This window comes from Condylura cristata, unplaced genomic scaffold (assembly GCF_000260355.1).
Source record: "Condylura cristata isolate star-nosed mole 26May11 unplaced genomic scaffold, ConCri1.0 scaffold00015, whole genome shotgun sequence".
Classification (NCBI taxonomy): Eukaryota; Metazoa; Chordata; class Mammalia; order Eulipotyphla; family Talpidae; genus Condylura; species Condylura cristata.
Window position 1 is genome coordinate 15,155,338 of NW_004567116.1, and position 18,215 is coordinate 15,173,552.

Sequence of the window (18,215 nt, forward strand, 5' to 3'; positions counted from 1 at the left end):
TCTGATGCTGTTCATTCTTAGAAAAACTAAGAAGCTGTGGGCCAGCTTCCTCTACTAGACTGTAAGCTCCCAGAGAGCAGGTCTTTGGTTATCTGACCATCACTGCATTCCCAGCACCAAGAAAAGAGCCTTCCCAAGTGGCCCCTCCCCCATTATTTGACCAGTGGGTGAGTGGATGGAAGAGAGAATTTGGGGGCCCACCGGTGGCAGGAAACCTATTGTGGCACAGTGCTCAGTGGCTCCTTTCTTAGTTTAAATCTAAAGGTTCAACAAAAATGTCCCCAGTTGCCTTTCTATCCTCAAGGATTTTCCATCAGTCAGCTCACACCCCTTTGAATGTCCTTATAAGGCCACTCCAGCACTGCTAGAACAATATATTCAGGGTAAAGAGCATAAACTTTGGGCCCTGGCTTCCAACTGTGTTCACAGGTCACCTCGCAAGAAGCCTCAGTTGGAAGATGCTTAGTTGGAGAGCAGTCTGAGGAAGGTCCTCACCTGGGAGAAAGATAGAGGGTGCAGGTCCTCTCTCCAAATAATGGAGGGGAGGATGGAGAATCCAGCCCATCCAGATCACCTCGGAGAACACGGGTTTGAACTCTGAGGGTCTGTTGGTCAACAGGGATGTTCTTTTAAACAGATGACATAAACTTACAGTATTAGTAAATACAAGACCTAAATGTCTGTAGATATAAATATACATCCTCTTCCTTCTGATTTTCTGACTCTAGCTTATTTTGTTGGAAGTATACAGTCTATATATAACATAGAAATTATGTGTGGTTACCACGAGTAAGGCTTCTGGACAACAGCGGGTTTTAGTAATTAAGTTTTAGGGGAGGGGAAGCAAGAATTTTATGTGGATTTTTGACTGCATGGAGGGTCAGTGCTCCTAACCACCACATCGTTCCAGGGTCAACTGCATTATAAATTCCCTCTGCTAAGCAGACTGGAGGGAGATCTCTGAGGAGATGGTCTCTGAGGAAATGCAGTAAGTGTTCCCTCTAGGTCAGATGCCCCAGGAAGGGAGGAGGCAGTGGTTTAGAAGAGAGGCCTCGCCTTCTCAGACTTTGTTCAGTGCTTTCCAAGCTCTGGAGACGGTGCTATTTCTCCAGAAAATGACTTTCCAGTGCAGCTGAGAATGGCAAACCAAGCCCGGGGGCAGCTGGTCAAGGCAGGACTGCTATGCTGCACTGCCCTGGTGGACACAGTGGAAGAACGGACACAGGAACGCGAGGACAGGATGCAGAAAGACCTGGTGCATTGTAAATTTCAAGACATGCAGCTTGGGGCAGGTAACATGTACAAAATGTTTATTGAATCTGTTTCAGAGCACATGAAAGGTTTTTGGTTGGTGAGCTCACTTAGAGATTAGAGCTGTGATGGATTCCTGTCATTAAACCTCAGCCACAGGAAGATCTAGTTTAAGTAACAAAAATGGACCTTCAGCTCATAGAGTGGAGGAATAGTGGTTAAAAACAGCTATCACAATAATAGCTCTGGTGGCTAAAATGCCCATAAACAACAGCAAAAACTTTACATGCACGGCTTGAAATATTTACTGTACAAATATCAGGTGTGTACAGAGGTAAAGTTGTGAACTAAACTGGCAGTCATCAGCAATGAAATACACTGGGTCTGTACTGATGATGTTTCATTCTCAACCTCAGACCTCATCTATTTAACTGATGACCACTGTCTTCACTAGAGGCACATTGTATATGAAAAAGACGTTTAAAAACATGTACCTCTAGTGTTGAAACTAAAACAGCAAACCCAAGCAGAATTAATTAATTTGCCTGGATCCATAAATAGTCAGCCCAAGTGCTAAATGCACTAACAAAGACAGAAACCATCAGTTAAATAAGCCATCTGCTGTTACCTACCAATGTTCCATTTACTAATACATGTCAGCCAGTTTGTAGACTTCATCCAACAAATACATAGATTATTTTAGATATTTCTCTTCCATCACTCTCTGAGAAGAATGAAAATGAATCAACTTTTTAAACAAAAGTTCCAAGTTACAAGCCATCAAAATCACAAGTCTGGTCCCATTTCAGATCTTCACCCAGAGGGGAAATGCTATCAGGGCTTAGATGAAATTAGGTCTCCCTCCCGCCACCAGTCAGCAGCTCAATCTGTTCCCAACATCTCGCAGCCACCTCCTGCCATATTCGAAGCCAAGGTAGCTCATGTCTCTGTGATTTTATAAACAAAGTTTCCCAAGACGCACAGGAGACCTAGAAGATGCCACAGGGGCAGTGACCTCTGTTTTTCTGTTATCAGTAGGGTCAACAGTCAAATACAAAGAGAAGAATACAAGGATTTGTGCTTGACAGTAAGCCCATCTGGAGGAAGCTGTGTTAAGGACACAGTCCAGTACCATAGCTGCCCCAAATGGCATGTTGAAACCTCAGATATTAAATGTTCCATTCACTTCTTTAATGACAGGGAATGAACAACTCCCCCAAAGGTCCTGCCCACGTGAACTAGCCAGTGAAAAGCTGAGGCATCCCCCTTTGCTGCAGCTCTGCTCAGGAGGCCATGTGGTGCCTCCCTAGCTCAGTGCTGCTGTCCAGAATAACCACAACACGCACACCACAGCCCGTCTGCGTTCCACTAGCCGCTTCCAAAGCTCAGCCTCTGAGCCTCTCCTACTGCCAACCACTTTCACCCTGAGCCTCTGACAGTCTCCTCTCCTTATTGTTCCGTTTGAAGACTTATCTCTTGGAAATGAACAGTGCAAGACCCTATGTGCAAATATTTGCAAACATTTTTTTTTAAATGATGCATATTTTAAAAAATTCAAGTCAAATCCAGGAACAGACTAGTTCGTTGGTATCAGCTGGCCCCTGACCCTCATCAGGGAAATGGTCCATTTCTGAAGTGAGAGAGGGTTGAGGCCACCAGCTACTCCACAGCAAGGTTAGTCTCCTTGAGCTTGGCAGCAGGGAAATGCCCAGCCTGAGAGAAGAATGGGGGTCCACCTCTCACTGTGAGTGAAAGACAGTTGTGGGGCAGCACATAGGATCTGAGATAAGCGAGGAGGGGCACCGGCCCACCAGGGCACAGTTCTATCCCAGCAGTTCTGAAACTGCAAGCAGGATGCTGCATACCCAGCATAAAGCAAGGTGGGGGCTGCACAGAACAGGGGGAGGCATGCCCCTCTACAACCTCTTTTCACCCAAAAGTCTCTCATCACAGGATCCCAAAGAGGAAGCCCCAAAGCCCACAACACACCTGCACTGGCTTTGTGCGGCCCTGACAATACCCCGCTGTGGTAAGAATGGCAGGGACACGGGGGGAATCACTGTGTGCACAGGCACCCCATGGGCAGCCCCAGGTGCGAGGGAACAGATGAGGACGTGAGCAGGGAAGGCTGCAGGTCAGAAAGCCAACAGGGGCTGTTGGGTCTATAGCTACCAACAGGGACTTTCCCCAGGGACTGAGGCCAGGCCTGGGCCCCAAAAGAAATAAGGCAGCGTTGCCCGGAGCAGGAGGCCCTGGGAGACCACAGTGGGAGCCGTCCTCATCTTGGTGGCTGGGCAGGAGCTAGGAAGTCTGAGTAGGTCTCAGCTGAGGGAAGCAGGTTCAGGTCTGAGTCCTCCTGGTCGCCCCCTGCCACCTCCGCCCCCTCATCCGGGCTGTCGGTGATGTTGGGCTCGCTGGAGCACTGCCGGTGGGAAGGGGAGAAGTGGGGGGGCAGCAGTAGGCACTTGTCCTCACTGTCTGGCTCCTCCCTGAGGCCCGAATGCATCATGGTGGCCATGGCCAGCAGCTGGATGTCCGAGTGGGCATTGGCCACCGTGTGCCGCCGGACGCTGCCACACTTCTCCAGGTAGGCCTCCCCTTCTTGCTCCGTCAGGGGGCTCAGGACCTTCTCATTCAGCGGCCGGCTGATTGTGTTGGTGGGCGAGCCATACTTCAGGTAGGTCACCTTGGGCCGGACCCTGGAGTGGCGTCTGGCTGCAAGAGACAAACAGGTAAAGGCTGCAGTGGGCGAGGCAGGTGAGGGTCTGAGGTTGCTGGTTAATTTGGGGGAAGAAGCAGGTGCACACTCCACTTTCAGGAACAGCTTTATGTGCAGCTCTGATGAAGAGCAAGGGAGAACTCGGTGATGGCTGAAGATTTCACTTGCAACTCCACCTGTCTACCCCAGCTCTTGCCCCATCCACCTCTGATGAGGGGTCACCAAAGAACTTTCCTCGATAGATTAGGTTCAAGGGAACCTCCTTGCCAGCTGCTGCCTGAGCTTGGATTTGCCCTGAATTCCACTGCAGCCCTCCCCTGTGATGACGGGGTGCTGGCTGGAACAGCCCCCCGGCTCCATCCAACCGGACACGGCCTTGGTGGTGCCAAGAGCAGAAGTGTCAAAGAGCTCATCAGCTTAAATGCACAGAAGGATGTAACCGGGGCCTCAACTATCAAGACCAGGGCAGTGGGAAGAGCCGCAAGCTGCCCTGACCCAGGACTAACCATGTCCTTCTCCCACCTTTCACGGTTGAGCTGGCGAAGAGCATCCCTCGCTGGTGTGTCCTCATCCATGAACAGTATTTCCCACTTGTACTTTTTTCCTCTTTAAAACTGGGGTTCTATTAGGTGCCGTGCACACACATACATATAAAATGTGTATGTTATGCATACATATGTGTAAAAACAAGACAGTCTATGGATCAAAATATTAATAGTGCTTAGTTATCTCTGGGTAGAGATGACCAGGGATGTTTAGAGTTTCTCCTTTATCTCTTTAAAATACATTTTGCAAATCTCATTCCATGTGCATGCACTTCTTTCACGATGAGAAGGAAAGATTTGGGGCCCTCAAAAGGTGGGATCCCTGGACCCTGGCATGTCTGGAGTTCTCAGAGTGAATGTGCCATCTCTGAGGATGAAGAGAGGGTCAAGGGTGGAGCTGTCCTCACGTGTGATTGTGTGCAGGGGGTGGGTGAAACAAGGGGCGTCAAGAGATGACGAGAGAAGCATGGACGGCTAAGGCCCCGGACAGCTGAGAGTCGGCACTGAGCACCTGCCAGGCATGAAGCAATGAAACCCTCTCGACGTCAACGCCATTTTACAGGTAGGGAAGCCAAACGCTGAACAGTTAACCTTCTCAGTGTCCCAAAAGGAAGGCAAAAGCTCGTATGAAGGCAGGTGTGGTCTCCAGAAAACAAGTCAATTCACCAGTGAGCCCCACTGCCCTCCAGAAGGAAGGAAAGTCAAGGGCGGGGTGGAGAGGAGCCAAGACAGTCAAGGAACTGAAGTCCAGGGAGACGATGCAAAGGAGAAAGCAAATGTGCTGGAAACTCCCCGATTAAGAGGGCCTCTCTTCTGCCCGCCTTCACAAGGACCTGTGGTACAGAGGCCTGCAGTCCCTAACCAGGCCAAGGGCCACACGCGTCTGAATGTCCCTGGTCCAGGGCAGTCTCCTCCCGGGGCCCCTCCAGAGATGTCCCTCCTTTCTCTGCCGCAGGAGCTCGATGAGGACCTCAGGGACGCTGAGGTGAGGTGGGGCTGGGGCACTGAGTGGGCTCTCTTCTTCTTTTCTTTTTTAAAGATTTATTTACTTATGCATACAGAACTGGGGTACAGCCAGAGGTGCAGGGGCGGTGAGAGGATTTACCTGGGACAGAGTGGGGAGCAAAACAGGCAGATCGACAAAGTACACTGCTGAGGGGAGCAGCGGGCGAGGCAAAAGAGGTCTGCCACGCCATGTGGGTCACCTCCCTGGCGGGGGATCGAACTTGTGCTGAAATAGCTTCATGGTGCTGTGCTTTAATCTGTTGCACCACCAGGGAGGGCCTCCTCTTCTACTTTTCAACCACCTCTAGAGCACACCTCTCCCAGCCTTCCATCCATCTAGTGTCCCATGTTTACTCCCATGTCTACTGTCACTGCTTTCCACAGCTCCAACGTCCCCAAGACCCACAGAGAAAACACAGCCTTCTCTCAGCATGGGGATGCAACGTGGGAGACAGAGATGGGCCTGGCAACATGGATCTCCTCTGGGTACTCTTGACAGAAAGGTAGGGGGCAGAGCTCCTAAGAGGAAAGCAAACACCCGCTACACAGACTAGCCTCGAACAAACTCAGCTCAGCAGCGTTATCCTCAGCTCGCCTGTGGGCCTGGAGGACCCTAATGCACACTCTGCTCCAAGTTGTCTTTGTCGTGAGACCCACTGTGGCCTTCCACACTCACAGCTGTTCCCGTTAGGCTGCATCACACAGATAGACATAGGTGCATGTTCATATGTGCAAACAGGACAAGACAGGGACTCTCTAGCCCTGAGAACGAAGTCGCCAAGTCTCCTGGTCAGAAGCCCCTGTGAGCTAGTGGACATAACAGCGGTAATAAGCTCAGTCAGACAAGCCAGGGAGAATCTAACCTTTACTGAGTGTTCCCACCACTGTCCCACAGTGAGTCCCAACCTGCCTCTGAAACACCAGGGCTGGTCTCGGGCTCCCCATTGCTCAGGTGGGAAACACTGAAGGTTAGCCCAGTTCTCTCAGGTTCTCCACGGAGGCATCCAGACTTTCCCTGCACTGGCTGTCACCTTTGGTAACAAACTGGCCCCTTCTCTGAGTCAGAAACAGCAAGCACTGGCCCCCAGTAGATGCCAACAAGAAGCTGAGTCATCAGCCCTCCTCCTTGGAGAAAAATGAATAGCAGACACAAAGCCAAGGAACAACCAAGACAGAACCATCTAGGCCAGGCATTGACAGAGACTCTGAGGCACAATGCATGTACCCGCCAACTACACATTTCTGTAATGTTCCCACATTTTTACAATGACCATGTGTTACTTTTATGATCAGAAAAATCGATTAACCGTAAAACGGGTGCATCAGAAGAGTTCAAAGAAACAAAAGCCCTTGAAAACAGTGTGTTTGTCTCTTGCTACTGGCTAAAAGCAGGCACTTGAGACTGGTGGACCCTTGTCATGGCCCAGACCCTACAACCAGCCCAGCAGGAGACAGGGCCAGACCAGCTGAGACTAGGTGAGAGGGTGCCAGCAGGGATGTCGGGGAGGAGGATGTCGTGCAAGGGCAGAGGGTAGGCAGATGCTACGTCATGTCTACGGGGGACCCAAAAAGGATTCCATTTGAATGGGGGGGTATCTGGAAAGAAGAGATACTAATGTTAGACGTTACATGGCTAAGGCTTGGGACGTGCAGACAGGGGCGGGATGGGCAGTGCAGGAAGAGGAAAGAGCTGGAGGAAGGGCTGGCTTGGAGCAGACTTAGGGTAAGCCGGGGGCACCAGGTACCCAGGGGCAGCCTCTCTGGAGGGAATGGACATCCGGGCACAAGCTGGCAGAGTGATCCAGGAAAGGTGTGGCAGCGGGGGGCCAAGGGTCACCTTAGTCACGCAGCCCAGGGTCCCTGCAGGCCCAAAGAGGCAGCAGACTGACGAGAGAGGTCACGGGACTCTGCTGGGCAGGACTCATAGATCGAGCCAGAAGGACAGTGGTCCCCACAACGCCCGCTCGCCTTCAACACACTCTTCTGGAGAGACTACCTGGGAAAAGCTGTTGTGAGGAAGAGGCCTCTGACGTGGGGTCTGCTACAGGAGCTTGAACCCAGTGTGTGGGGGGTGCATGTTAGAGATGTGTGTGTGCGCATGTGAGTGAGAGGATGTGTGTGTGTGTGTGTGTGTGTCGGGGCAGGCAGGGTCTTAGGAATAATCCTTAGCTGTGTGTCTACTGTCTGCTAGGTAACTGCCAAATGAGTCAATGTGCCAGCACCTGGCACGGGTACCCAGTGCTCTGGGAATTCAGAAGAGATTTCATTTCAGAAGCGCATGTGGGAGTGAAGTCTGGACTCACACTGGCCCTTCAGTCATGCAGAGGGTCTGTGCTGAGACCTGGGGTACCATGGGGAGCCACGTGCTCCCTACCCCCAGCAAGCTCCTGGTCTAAAGGGGAGGCTGACAAATAATCAGGTCATGACCACACAGCACCCCAAGGGTGAGGATATGTTTTGGGGTCCAGGAGGCACACACAGCTGCTCACCTACAGTGACTCCAGGAGGGCAGAGATCCCTGTAGCTACGGCCCAGCCCGTCAAACCCCAGGGAGCAGCTCTGGGTCCTGCCAGGAGGCCAAACAGCCGCCTCTTCTGTGCCCAGCCCTCTGCGACTCAGAGACGGTCAGTCACTCACTCCAGGTCACACAGTCGAAGCTGCCCTAGGCTGTTCAGTGCTGATGACTCACGGGGGAAGCAGACAGCTCTTCCCTTTGCTTCTGGGTGGAATGTTTTGATTCCCAAGACTGGGTGTGGGCAGAGTCCAGACCATGGTGGCCGCTGGCTATGTTAAGTCTCCTGGGCAAACCGTTTGTTCAGGAAGATCGTGCCAGACTCGAGCCAACCCCCAGAGAAGTGCGTCAGTCATGTCCCCAGTGGGGCTGGCCGGGCCCCCTTGGGATGCTTTAAAACAGAATGCGAGGCCTGGGGCTGACAGCTCCCATGCCGCTGATGCTTCCTTTCTTCCCTGTCCGTTTCTTCTCTGCCCAGAGAAAGCAGACCCTGCCACTCAGGAGAAATTCCCCTACTAAGAGACTGATGAAGATTTAGGGACTCCTGGGACCTAAAATTGGTCTTCCCCTTGCAAAGGTGCCCCTTGAGCAGGGAGAGGGGCTGGGTCCCACCTCCTCAGCCTGTACCTACCTCCAGGCCTCCTCCAGGCTTTTCACATGGGGGGGGGGCGAGGGGGCCTGCATTCCTTGCCAGGCACCCCGCTGAGCTCTGGCTGGTGTATTCTCCGCATCAGAGCCAGCAATGGCAGCTTCTTTCAAAACCCCCAGAAAGAAGCAAAGCTTAGATGAGGCGTCCTTGCTGGGGGCTTTGTTGGGGACTTGGTTCCCAGGCCTTTGATCTCGCAGGAACAGTGGCAGCCATTGTGACCTCTGCACCAAGCCCATTGTGGCCGGCCCTCTCCAGCCCAGGCACCTGAATGCCCATTTGTCAAGAGGAGAAGCTATGGTATCTGAGGAATACGGCCCTCCCCAGGGGTGCATCAAGGAGGGAAGTGAGGGGGAGGCCTGGGCTCCTGTGTGGGAGAAACCTGGCTGAGTGTTCACTTAGAGGCACTGGAAGCAGACAGGACAGCCACATAGAAACTTCGGGAACTAGACAGGTAGGACTCAGGCCTGGTATCTGACAATGTGCCTGTTCTAAATGCTAAGATGTCACTATCTTCTTCCATACTCCCAAACTTGTTCTGTCCTACGTACACATTTTCTCTCTCTCTCTCTCTCTTTCTCTTCACCAAGTCCTTGAACTCATCTTTTCTCTCTGAAGTGAGCTTTATATCCATATTCAAAGCTGTGAGGTTCACCCCTCAAATCAAACTGGCATGGTTGGCAAGAAGAGAGACTTCCTAAGAACCCTCAGGGGGCAAACAGGTCTGGGCATGTAGGTACACAGTGAGGAGTGCCCCCCTAACAAAGGCTTGTTCTTGGTGCAAGAAAAAAACCTTAGGTCTTTGCCTAATTTGCTAAATGTGTTCTTCTTACTTTAGCTAGAAAGCTGGAGGCATCCCCTTAGAGCAAGTCCTCACTGAATAAGCTTCCAAATCTAACCTGCTGGGGTTCAAGGTACAACTGGTGTGGGGGGGTGCCTCTCATGGTCCTGTCCACCTGCTGGTGGCCTGACATCTACCTGGGTCCACGTGCCCACCATCAGAAAGCCAGGCCGTAGGCTGCACTGAGCTGCAGCAATAGCAGGGCTTTTTTTTTTTTTTTTTTGCCTGGAAGTTGGCATTCCAACACTAGCTTGTTCCAGGTCCGGGGAGGGTGAGTAAGTGAATACAGAGGGAAGGAGGAGGTAGGACCTGGCAGGCAGCAGGCTGGGGCCAGCACCCTCTGATTTGTGGTGGCTGAGGTTAAGCTGGTGTCTCCAGAGAAACATGAGCGGGTGGTAAAAACTGCCTTCCTGCAGGGGTGAGGCCCAAGGAGAGGCGGGAACCTCACTGCCAGTACTTGCTCTCCTTTTCTTTGAAGTTCAGCTATGACTCCATTTAAACAAGAAGAGGGGAAAAGGGTTTCAAATTCAGAGGATCTCTTCTGTTTCTGCCCTTGTCTGCTGGTCACCTTGACGTCAGGCTACAATTTGCCTGTTTTCTAACCAGCAACTTTTTTTGAGTGCTTACTACTATCTGCTAAGCACTGTTCCAGTTGCTGGAGACAGAGCGAGAAACAAAAAGGCCCTACATTTTGGGGACTTTATTTCAGACTGTAGGCTGTCTTTCAGGACTAGCCTTCTAATAAAGCCGCCTTCCCAACTAGACTGTGTTCTCCCTGCAACACGGAACAGATCCAAATCAGGGCTAGATTGTCTAGTTCTAAGCCTGATGCTAATGCTTGATATACAGCCATCGACAAAGGCCCCATCAAGATTTATCCCCAAATTCAAAAGTCTCTTTCCTTTGAATGAAGACCCCCACAAGAAACAAAAGTCCGGAACGGGGGCTCCATCTTGTTGACCATATACTCAAAGAGTTGGCTTCACATTTGGAGCTGTTTTCAAAGAGATATCCACATTGGTGGGGGGACAGGGGATGGGGGACCAGGGTGGGCTGGGGTCTGTCCACTCCACAGGGAAGAGGATGCAGGAAGATTTCGTTTCTAATATCAGCTTCAGGGAAATTAACATCCTGAGCGAGGTGAAATAGCAAAGTCACTGATGGAAGATGTGGATCTAGGCACCGCCACAAGGACCCACTACTGGTCCCCAAGGAGGAAGCCCCAAGTGGGGAGGTTACCGTGACATGGGTCAGTCAGAAGTGTGCGATAAACGTACACAGATTTGCAGAAACAAAGGCCTGGACACGTGACCAGTGAAACACAGGTTATCACAGCGACTCGCAGAGCTCCAGCTGTGCCCTTACCCAGCATGAATGTGGGGCCTGAGATACGGTCCTCGCTGATGCCAAGGAAGGGAGAAACCACTTGCTTCACCAGGTCCTCCAGCTGCAAATATGCCTCACTTGGGCCTGTGGGCTCATGAACGCTCTGAAATGAACACGGAGAGACAGAGGTCAGACACCGGCAACGGCCCTCGGCCAACACACCTGATCGGCCTGTGTCCATGGCTGTGTCCCCCCCAGGCGGTATCTGTGTGGCTAGGCTGACCCAGAGGCTGGAGGTGCAAGTCTCTTGTCATGGGTGCCTGCGATTACGACTGTGTGTGGTGGGTACAAAGGCAGGGAGCCACGGGCCCCACCTCTGAGCCTGGGCAGCACTTCCCACCCCCCAGAGCAGGGTTAAGGGCTGACTGATCTCCCACCCTCATGCTGAGCGCCTCACACTCAGCACACAGGCTCTTTATACAAGCTCATCACCTCAGCATTTCCCTGTGTCAATCACGGCAGAGGCCTCCTGACAACCCAAGGACACTGGCTCTCTGATTATCGCCCTTCTGCAGAAAAGAAACTAAGATGGCAATTACTTAACTAGCCTGGGAAAACACAGCTGGTGAGTGTCCAAACGCCAGGGGATGGAGCCCAGGCACTGAGTCCATTTTACTGCCATTTCATGCCAGAAAGAGAGGGGCCAGGAGATGGGCAAGTCCCGATCAGTCGAAGAGAGTCATTCTGGAACTAGACACGCATTTAGCAACCCACGAAGAGTCAGTTCAAAAGCCTCGCATGGCAGGCACCCTCAGGGGTAAGCCCCAAGGAAACACCAACTAAAACCAAATGACCACAACACTCAGAGCAGGAAGGTGCTGGTGAGTAACCCATGTTTTCTAGAAAAGCAGCAGACTCCTAGGGAATCAGGTCTTTGCCAAAGGGGGCTAGAGGTCACACTCTCGTGTAGAGGGGCTGCAGAGAAGTGGAGTGACAAACTGCACAGGGCTGGGCTCAGCCCAACAGGATGTCCTGTCAAATCCTCCACCTGGAACAGATTTAATCACCTTCATTTAAAAAGTGAAAACTCCAACCACACCAGAGTTTGGGTGGATCGCAGGGGAAGACTGTGAAGGGGAAGGGCTACTACAGACTGTGAAGGGGGTGACTGGCTGAGGGCTCCCTAGGAAACACACTCCAAAGCAGAACTGTCTGGGCTGGAGAAGGCTTAGGGAGGAAGTGACCCCCTGGGAGGGAGTCTCCCCACTTTTGGAGACATAAAGGAGGCTGAGAAGAGTCCAGAAGACTTGGAGGCTGGGGCTGTGGGTCAGCAGGGGACAGACAGAGACTATGAGGGTGGAGCTAGCCCCATGGACTACACGTCAGCCGAGACCTGGGACGTATCACCAGCAAGAATTGTTGCTATTGGTAACTGACACACAGGGCCTGGGGGACAGAAGACAGAGTCTCTGGCCCCCTTCTCTGTGGCAGCCCGTGAGCTACTGTGATGTCTCACGCGCTTCCTTCACTCACTGGCTGATAAGTTTAAGTACAGCCTCTTTCTTGACAAATAATCAATGATGTCAATGACTAGCACTCAGTGCTGTGCGCCAGGCCCTGGCCTAAGGCCCTCACGTCTGCCCTCACATCATGTCTGGGAGAAGCCATGATGGTGACGCAGGCTTGCTTCCCTGCGGTCCTGCTCAGAAAATCAAGGATGGAAAGTGTATCTTGTCAATCTGCCTGTCCTGCTCCCCACTCTGTCTCTGGTGAATCCTCTCATCCCCTGCATCTCTGGCTTGTACCCCACTTCTGTGTGCACAAATAAATAAATCTTAAAAAAAAAAAAGAGAGAGAGAGAGAATGCCAAATCGAGCTGAGGTGCTCTGGTCATCTGGTCCCTCTCCCCATACCCCGCAGGGCGGTCTCCGCCCTCTTCCCCCGTTGGCCTTGGGGTCACCTCACACCTGCCTCACCTGCAAGATGAGCAACATCTGCACGATGGATGAGGGCAGCTGGGGGTGGGCCAGCAGCAGCAGGTCCCCCAGCTTCACCTTCAGCAGGACCAGGTCCCGGAAGCCCAGCAGGGAGATCTGGCGGATGGTCAACTCCTGGCCCTTGAGATGAGAGAAGAAACAGGGTCAGGAGGTAGATCTTCCCCCAGCCACATGGGGTCAGGACAACGGTGTGCACAGAGGACTGGGGATGCGACAGGGCAGGACAAGCTGCCTGCAAAGCCCCAGGGGGGCTGCCGGAGAGTCAAAGATTAGACTCTGTCCTGCGGAACGCAAGCACTGGTGATGATGAGGTGTGACTCAACCTGTCTAATGACCCGAGGTCGCATGAAACACAGCTCATCGGGCGATGCTATCATGGTGAGGAAGACTGGGAGGAAGGAGAAGATCAGCATCACCTTCCCGCACTCAGGACCATCATGGCATTGTTAGGTATCTGAGCAGAGGGCACGTGCCCCCTTAGAAAACCTCAGACCCCTGAGACTCATTTATAGACAAAAGGAACTAGGAGGGAACATAGCTGGAAAATAGAAGGAAAGGAGCTTGTTCTACCACGTTAGGGGGACTTTCAGAGGATGAAAACAACTAATTGTGAGAGCTGCTACTTATTAAGCTCTGTATGCTTTAGTTAGGACTCAATAATTTAGAGGTAAATGACATGAACACCTTTTGAGGTGGGTATTATCATAAAACTCACTTCACAGGTCCCAAGCCCTAAAGCCCAGAGTGACAGCAATTTACCCAAAGACACCTGGATTTAAACCTGATCCATACAGGTGACTCTAGGAAAATGCGGAGTGAGAGTCTGTGACGTCCTGTTTGGTGCAAAAATTCACGTACAAACTTGGAACAGCCATCACTATCTTCAGATCCTGTACATGTGGATTCAACCAACCAACATCTGGAGATGCTTGAATTGGTGGGTGCAAAACTCCTGAGTCAGAAAAAAAGATCCACGAATAGAGTTCAAACCTTTGTCATTCTGGAACAACCATATCTCAAACCAGAAAAGGAAAAGAAGGCATTCCTAGGCTCTCCTTTGCACCTGTATATACAGCACCCACAAAAAATCACTGCTCTTACTAGAGGCAGATGTCACTAAGGTTCCCTCCCAATGGAATGACAAAGCAGCCCTTCACAGTTTAACTCCGTGGGGTGGGTATAACACAGGCAATGTATCTGGCCATCTCCGCCTTCCCATGCTGGTGAGCCCACTCACCACCAGCAGCCACAAGTTCAGGCTCAGCTCAGCCACCCCTTGGGAAGGCTTTCCCTAACCTGCTCCACAGGCAGGCCTTCTCCCCAGTCACTTCCAAGCTCCCACACTTCCTAATTTTCACACCCAGGTCTCCAGTAACCAGTGCGTGTGGTTTTCTGTGCCCTCGCTTCATCTCCGGGATACCTTTCACTTTACCAAGGTAGGAAAGGAAGGCAAAGTCCCGCACCTTTGAACAAAGCAGGCATTTAAGACCCTGCCCCAGAAAGCAGCTGTCTCAGACACAGACACACACAGAACACTGTAAGCGGAGTCTAGCTGGACTAACAGACACCTCAGGTAGGGACAACACCTAGCAGTGGCTCTCCAAGTGGGGTGGAGCAGCAGCAGCATCACCTGGCAAGTTGCAGGTGGCTGGTGGATGGGGGCAATACCAGTTATGACAGGAGCTTACAGTTTTCCAAGAGAAGCAGGATGGTGCTATCCTCAGCCACATGCCACTTAACTCCTGCTGGTTCTGGAGGAGCTACACAGGGCCCCTGTTGGCCCCCCAGGATTAAACTCAAGGCCAAGTCAACCCAGCTTCTATGTGCAGCCATTTTATACCCACTTGGGTACCTACACCTTAGATGCCCTGCACAATGGTCCCAAGGGAGACACAGGTGCACACAACCCCCTCTAATTATACAGCCAGATAAAGTACAAGGCAAATTTGAGTAGTTTTTTTTTAGTATACATATGTCCCAACTATTGCATTATTCATTGTTTATCTGCAATTCAAGTTTACCTGGATCTCTGGTATTTTTTTTTTTTTTAAGATTTATGTATTTGTGCATAGAGAGCTGGGGTACAGGCCAGAGGTACAGGGCGGTGAGACGACTCACCAGAGACAGAGTGGGGAGCAGAACAGGCAGAATGATGAAGTACACTGCTGAGGGGAACAGCAGATGAGACAGAAGAGGTCTGCTGCACCATTGGGGTCACCTCCGGGGCCTGGGATCGAACTCACACTGAAGCAGCTCCTGCTAGCTTGCAGTGCTAATCCTTTGCGCCACCAGGGAGGTCCAAGCCTCCTGTATTTTTATTTGCTAAATCTGGAGGCCCCGGTCTGCCTTCTTAAGAGAAGACCTACTGCTTGCTGAGAGGCCTGCAGGTGTAAATCCTCTCCTGGGTGCAGGATGGAGCTGGGGCTGGATGACAAGAGCATGGGCAGCTGGACAGTCTGGGATTACCAGCGGCAAGCCCAACATGGGAAAAGGACTCTATAGGTATCACCTCCTAAGCTGTAAACATTTGACACACACATTTAAAAGAACTTCAAATTCCTTTGAACATCATTCAAGCGAACCAAGCACATGGGCCCTTACCATGTAACCCTGCCATGGCTAAGGTGGCACGAATGCCGTGCCCCAGGCCCAAACTTCAGCAAAGCCAGGTTAGGTTAGGCTGGTAGGTTAGGGTAGGCGGGAGCAGTCACCCCCTTGGAAGGAGGGGGACAGTGAGCCCAGAGCAGCCTACGTGTGAGATTAGGAACAGCTGTTCATCAGCCTGCCCCAGGGGTGTCCATTGTGTTCTGGCAATGAGCAGTCCGGCTATTTGCCTCTGCAGGAAGGTAGAAGGGAAGTGAGACCTCAGAGAGAAGGAGCTGAGCTCACAGAATTAAGACAGGTGTCTTGTCTTTTTTCTAAATCCCTCATTTTGCAGGAGGAGAAATGGAGCTAGGGTCAGAGAAGTCTGATGTGGTAGTTTTCCCTGAAGCCACACTACCAATGACAAGCCCAGGCCTCTTTCTGCGGCGGTACATGTGGCATCTCATCTTCAGGGGTCCTTATTGGAGGACAAAGCCCAGTGTTCCCACATTGTGGAGGCAACAGGGAACTTGCTTCTAATTGGGCTTCAAAAAAAGGTGTGGGGGAAGAAGAACGGTGAAGGGAAGGAAAAAAAAAAAACACCAAATTTCCCATCTTCTCTACTTCTGAAAGAAAAAGCAAACCACTTGAAGAACGTGAAGACATCAGAACCAAGCGGGTGAGGGAGCTGACAAATTGCTAGGTATCCAGGCGCTCTTCTTTGCTTGAGGCTAGATGCTAAATATAGAACCAGAGAGCCCTCCAAAGATCTCCAGGGTCCTTCGGCAACTCAAGCGCCCCATCTCCTGGTTCCCCTCCAGTCACCAGGAGGCTCCAAGTTTTGAAGGCCCAAAAATAAGAGAGAGAGCCGAGGCCAGCGGGAGCTCGCTCCCCAGTGAGACTGACCTGAACTGGGTAAAATATTGCCTGCAGGGTGGGGAGAGTCTCAGTGAAGAAGTGGTCCCAGACTTCAGCCAGAACCTCAATGCGATTTTCACCTACATGAGGACAAGAGGGTGGGAGAGGGGGGAAAGAAAGAAAATAACTTGTCATTACTTGCAGGAGAGGCCAGAGCATTTCGGGGGCAGAGGGAAAGAGAACTCATGTTCAATGGGGTAAAGTGGGATTGGGTGGGATTGAGATTAGGCAAGCATAGCTTCTATTTCCCAATCCAAACAAGGAATTGAAGTGTGAGATTAACTTGAAATTTCAAAAACCTGAAAATTGTGTAATAGTTGCTATTATCATGACACTGGTTTTATTATCAGGCAATTGTGCTAGACTCTTCGTCTATAAACTATCTCATGAGTAGATATCACTCTGTACTCTTTTGGCAGGCTCAGAAGGCAAGTATCTAGCTAGAGGGCAGAGCTGGAATTCCAGAACGCATGCTCTTGACCAACATAATCTGGGAAGAGCAAATGCAGAATTCATTCTATAGTGTTTTGTAAATCACTAAGACACTGGCTTTTTATTTTGGATTTGAACTGTGGTTGAGCGGGCCAGCAACTGTCACCCCCACTCACTGCTGTGCAGTAATTGGGAGGGCAGCATTTGCTGGGGAGATCACCTGCAAACCCAGGGCTCTCCTCTCACCCCCAGCAACAGCCACGTTCCACCCCAGGTCAGTCGGACACAGGTCACCCAGTGCCATCGGAAGGCTGTTCAGGAACTCTGCACCTGCCCTGGCAGAGAGGAGCTGAAAGGAGGCTGTTAATGACCTAGATAACAAAGCTCATTGGGCACTGTCTTTGCTCATCAGAAGCAGAGAAACTGGGTCAGCCAAGATTAGTCACTGAGAGAGGCATCTGGCAAAACACTACCAGTTCTACTGAACAAATCTTGAAAGATTCATTTAGCATCGTCTGTCTATTAATTTAACGGGCAATAAAAGCAGTGGCTGGGAGAAAGAAGAGAACAAAGGCGTGACTAGTAGCTAGCGGGCCAAAGCCCTGCAGGTTTTGAAAGGTCAGTGTGAGACACACTAGGGGGAATGCACAGCCATGGCTCCCTCTACTTCCTGCAAAGGGCTGACTGCACTTTGTTGCATGAGCTCAGTGGACGCAGGACAGGAGTGAGCTTCCTCCTGTCCCGCTCTCCACTGTGGGTTCAGTGTTTATCACAAGGCCAGACACATAGCTAAATCAATCCTTAGAGATCTTGGAATGAATGAACGAATGACTAGTATCAAGAGTACAGGTTTCTGCAGATGTTAAAACTGGTACCTGGAAGCAGCTTGCTGTTTAACCCCAACATGGGACTTACTAGCTAGCCGGAATATTTTCCTTTGCTCTCAGGATACAGAAAACCTCTATGACATGGCTGACCTGGACGGGTCGGAGAGTCTGTCCCTTCTTTTGCATATTCATTGTCTCTGTATTCCCTGCATCTTTGAGTCCTAACTATGTGGAGTTAATTTTAGTCCCTCACTCTCACATGCTTTCATGCCACCGTGCCTTGCAGATGCTTCTCTGCCTAGACATTACTCTCTCCTCTTGGCCTAACCTGCATCTCCTTACCTTTCTAGTTTCAACTAGAGGATCTCCGTAGGAATATCTGGCCCCACTGGTCAAATTCTTCAAATTCCAGCTACTCTTATAATACCTGCCCTGGTGATGGTATTATATTTGTGGATGACCCGATTATTACCTAGCTGTCACTATCAGATTGTGAGTTCCATGCAGGCCTATAATCCTATGATTATGATCGGTTTTGTTCTCCACTGTTCTGTTCACCTTGTAAAGTATGTGGCATCTAATAGAGAACCAATAAGTCTTTAAATAAATGAAT

At 51.0% G+C, this 18,215-nt stretch overlaps 1 protein-coding gene across 1 annotated transcript in view; it reads right to left on the reverse strand.

Annotated features, from left to right (window-relative positions):
- Positions 1–3,933: 3,933 nt before the first annotated feature.
- The window catches only part of PRR5L (proline rich 5 like), a 45,754-nt gene continuing 31,472 nt past the window's right edge, over positions 3,934–18,215 (reverse strand). Inside the window, exons 5-7 of the mRNA XM_004682905.1 lie at positions 16,332–16,423; positions 12,822–12,962; positions 3,934–3,966 (exon numbers count right to left, since the gene is read on the reverse strand). Coding sequence (XP_004682962.1) covers positions 3,934–3,966; positions 12,822–12,962; positions 16,332–16,423 — 266 coding nt within the window. The remainder of the gene's footprint in view (positions 3,967–12,821; positions 12,963–16,331; positions 16,424–18,215) is intronic.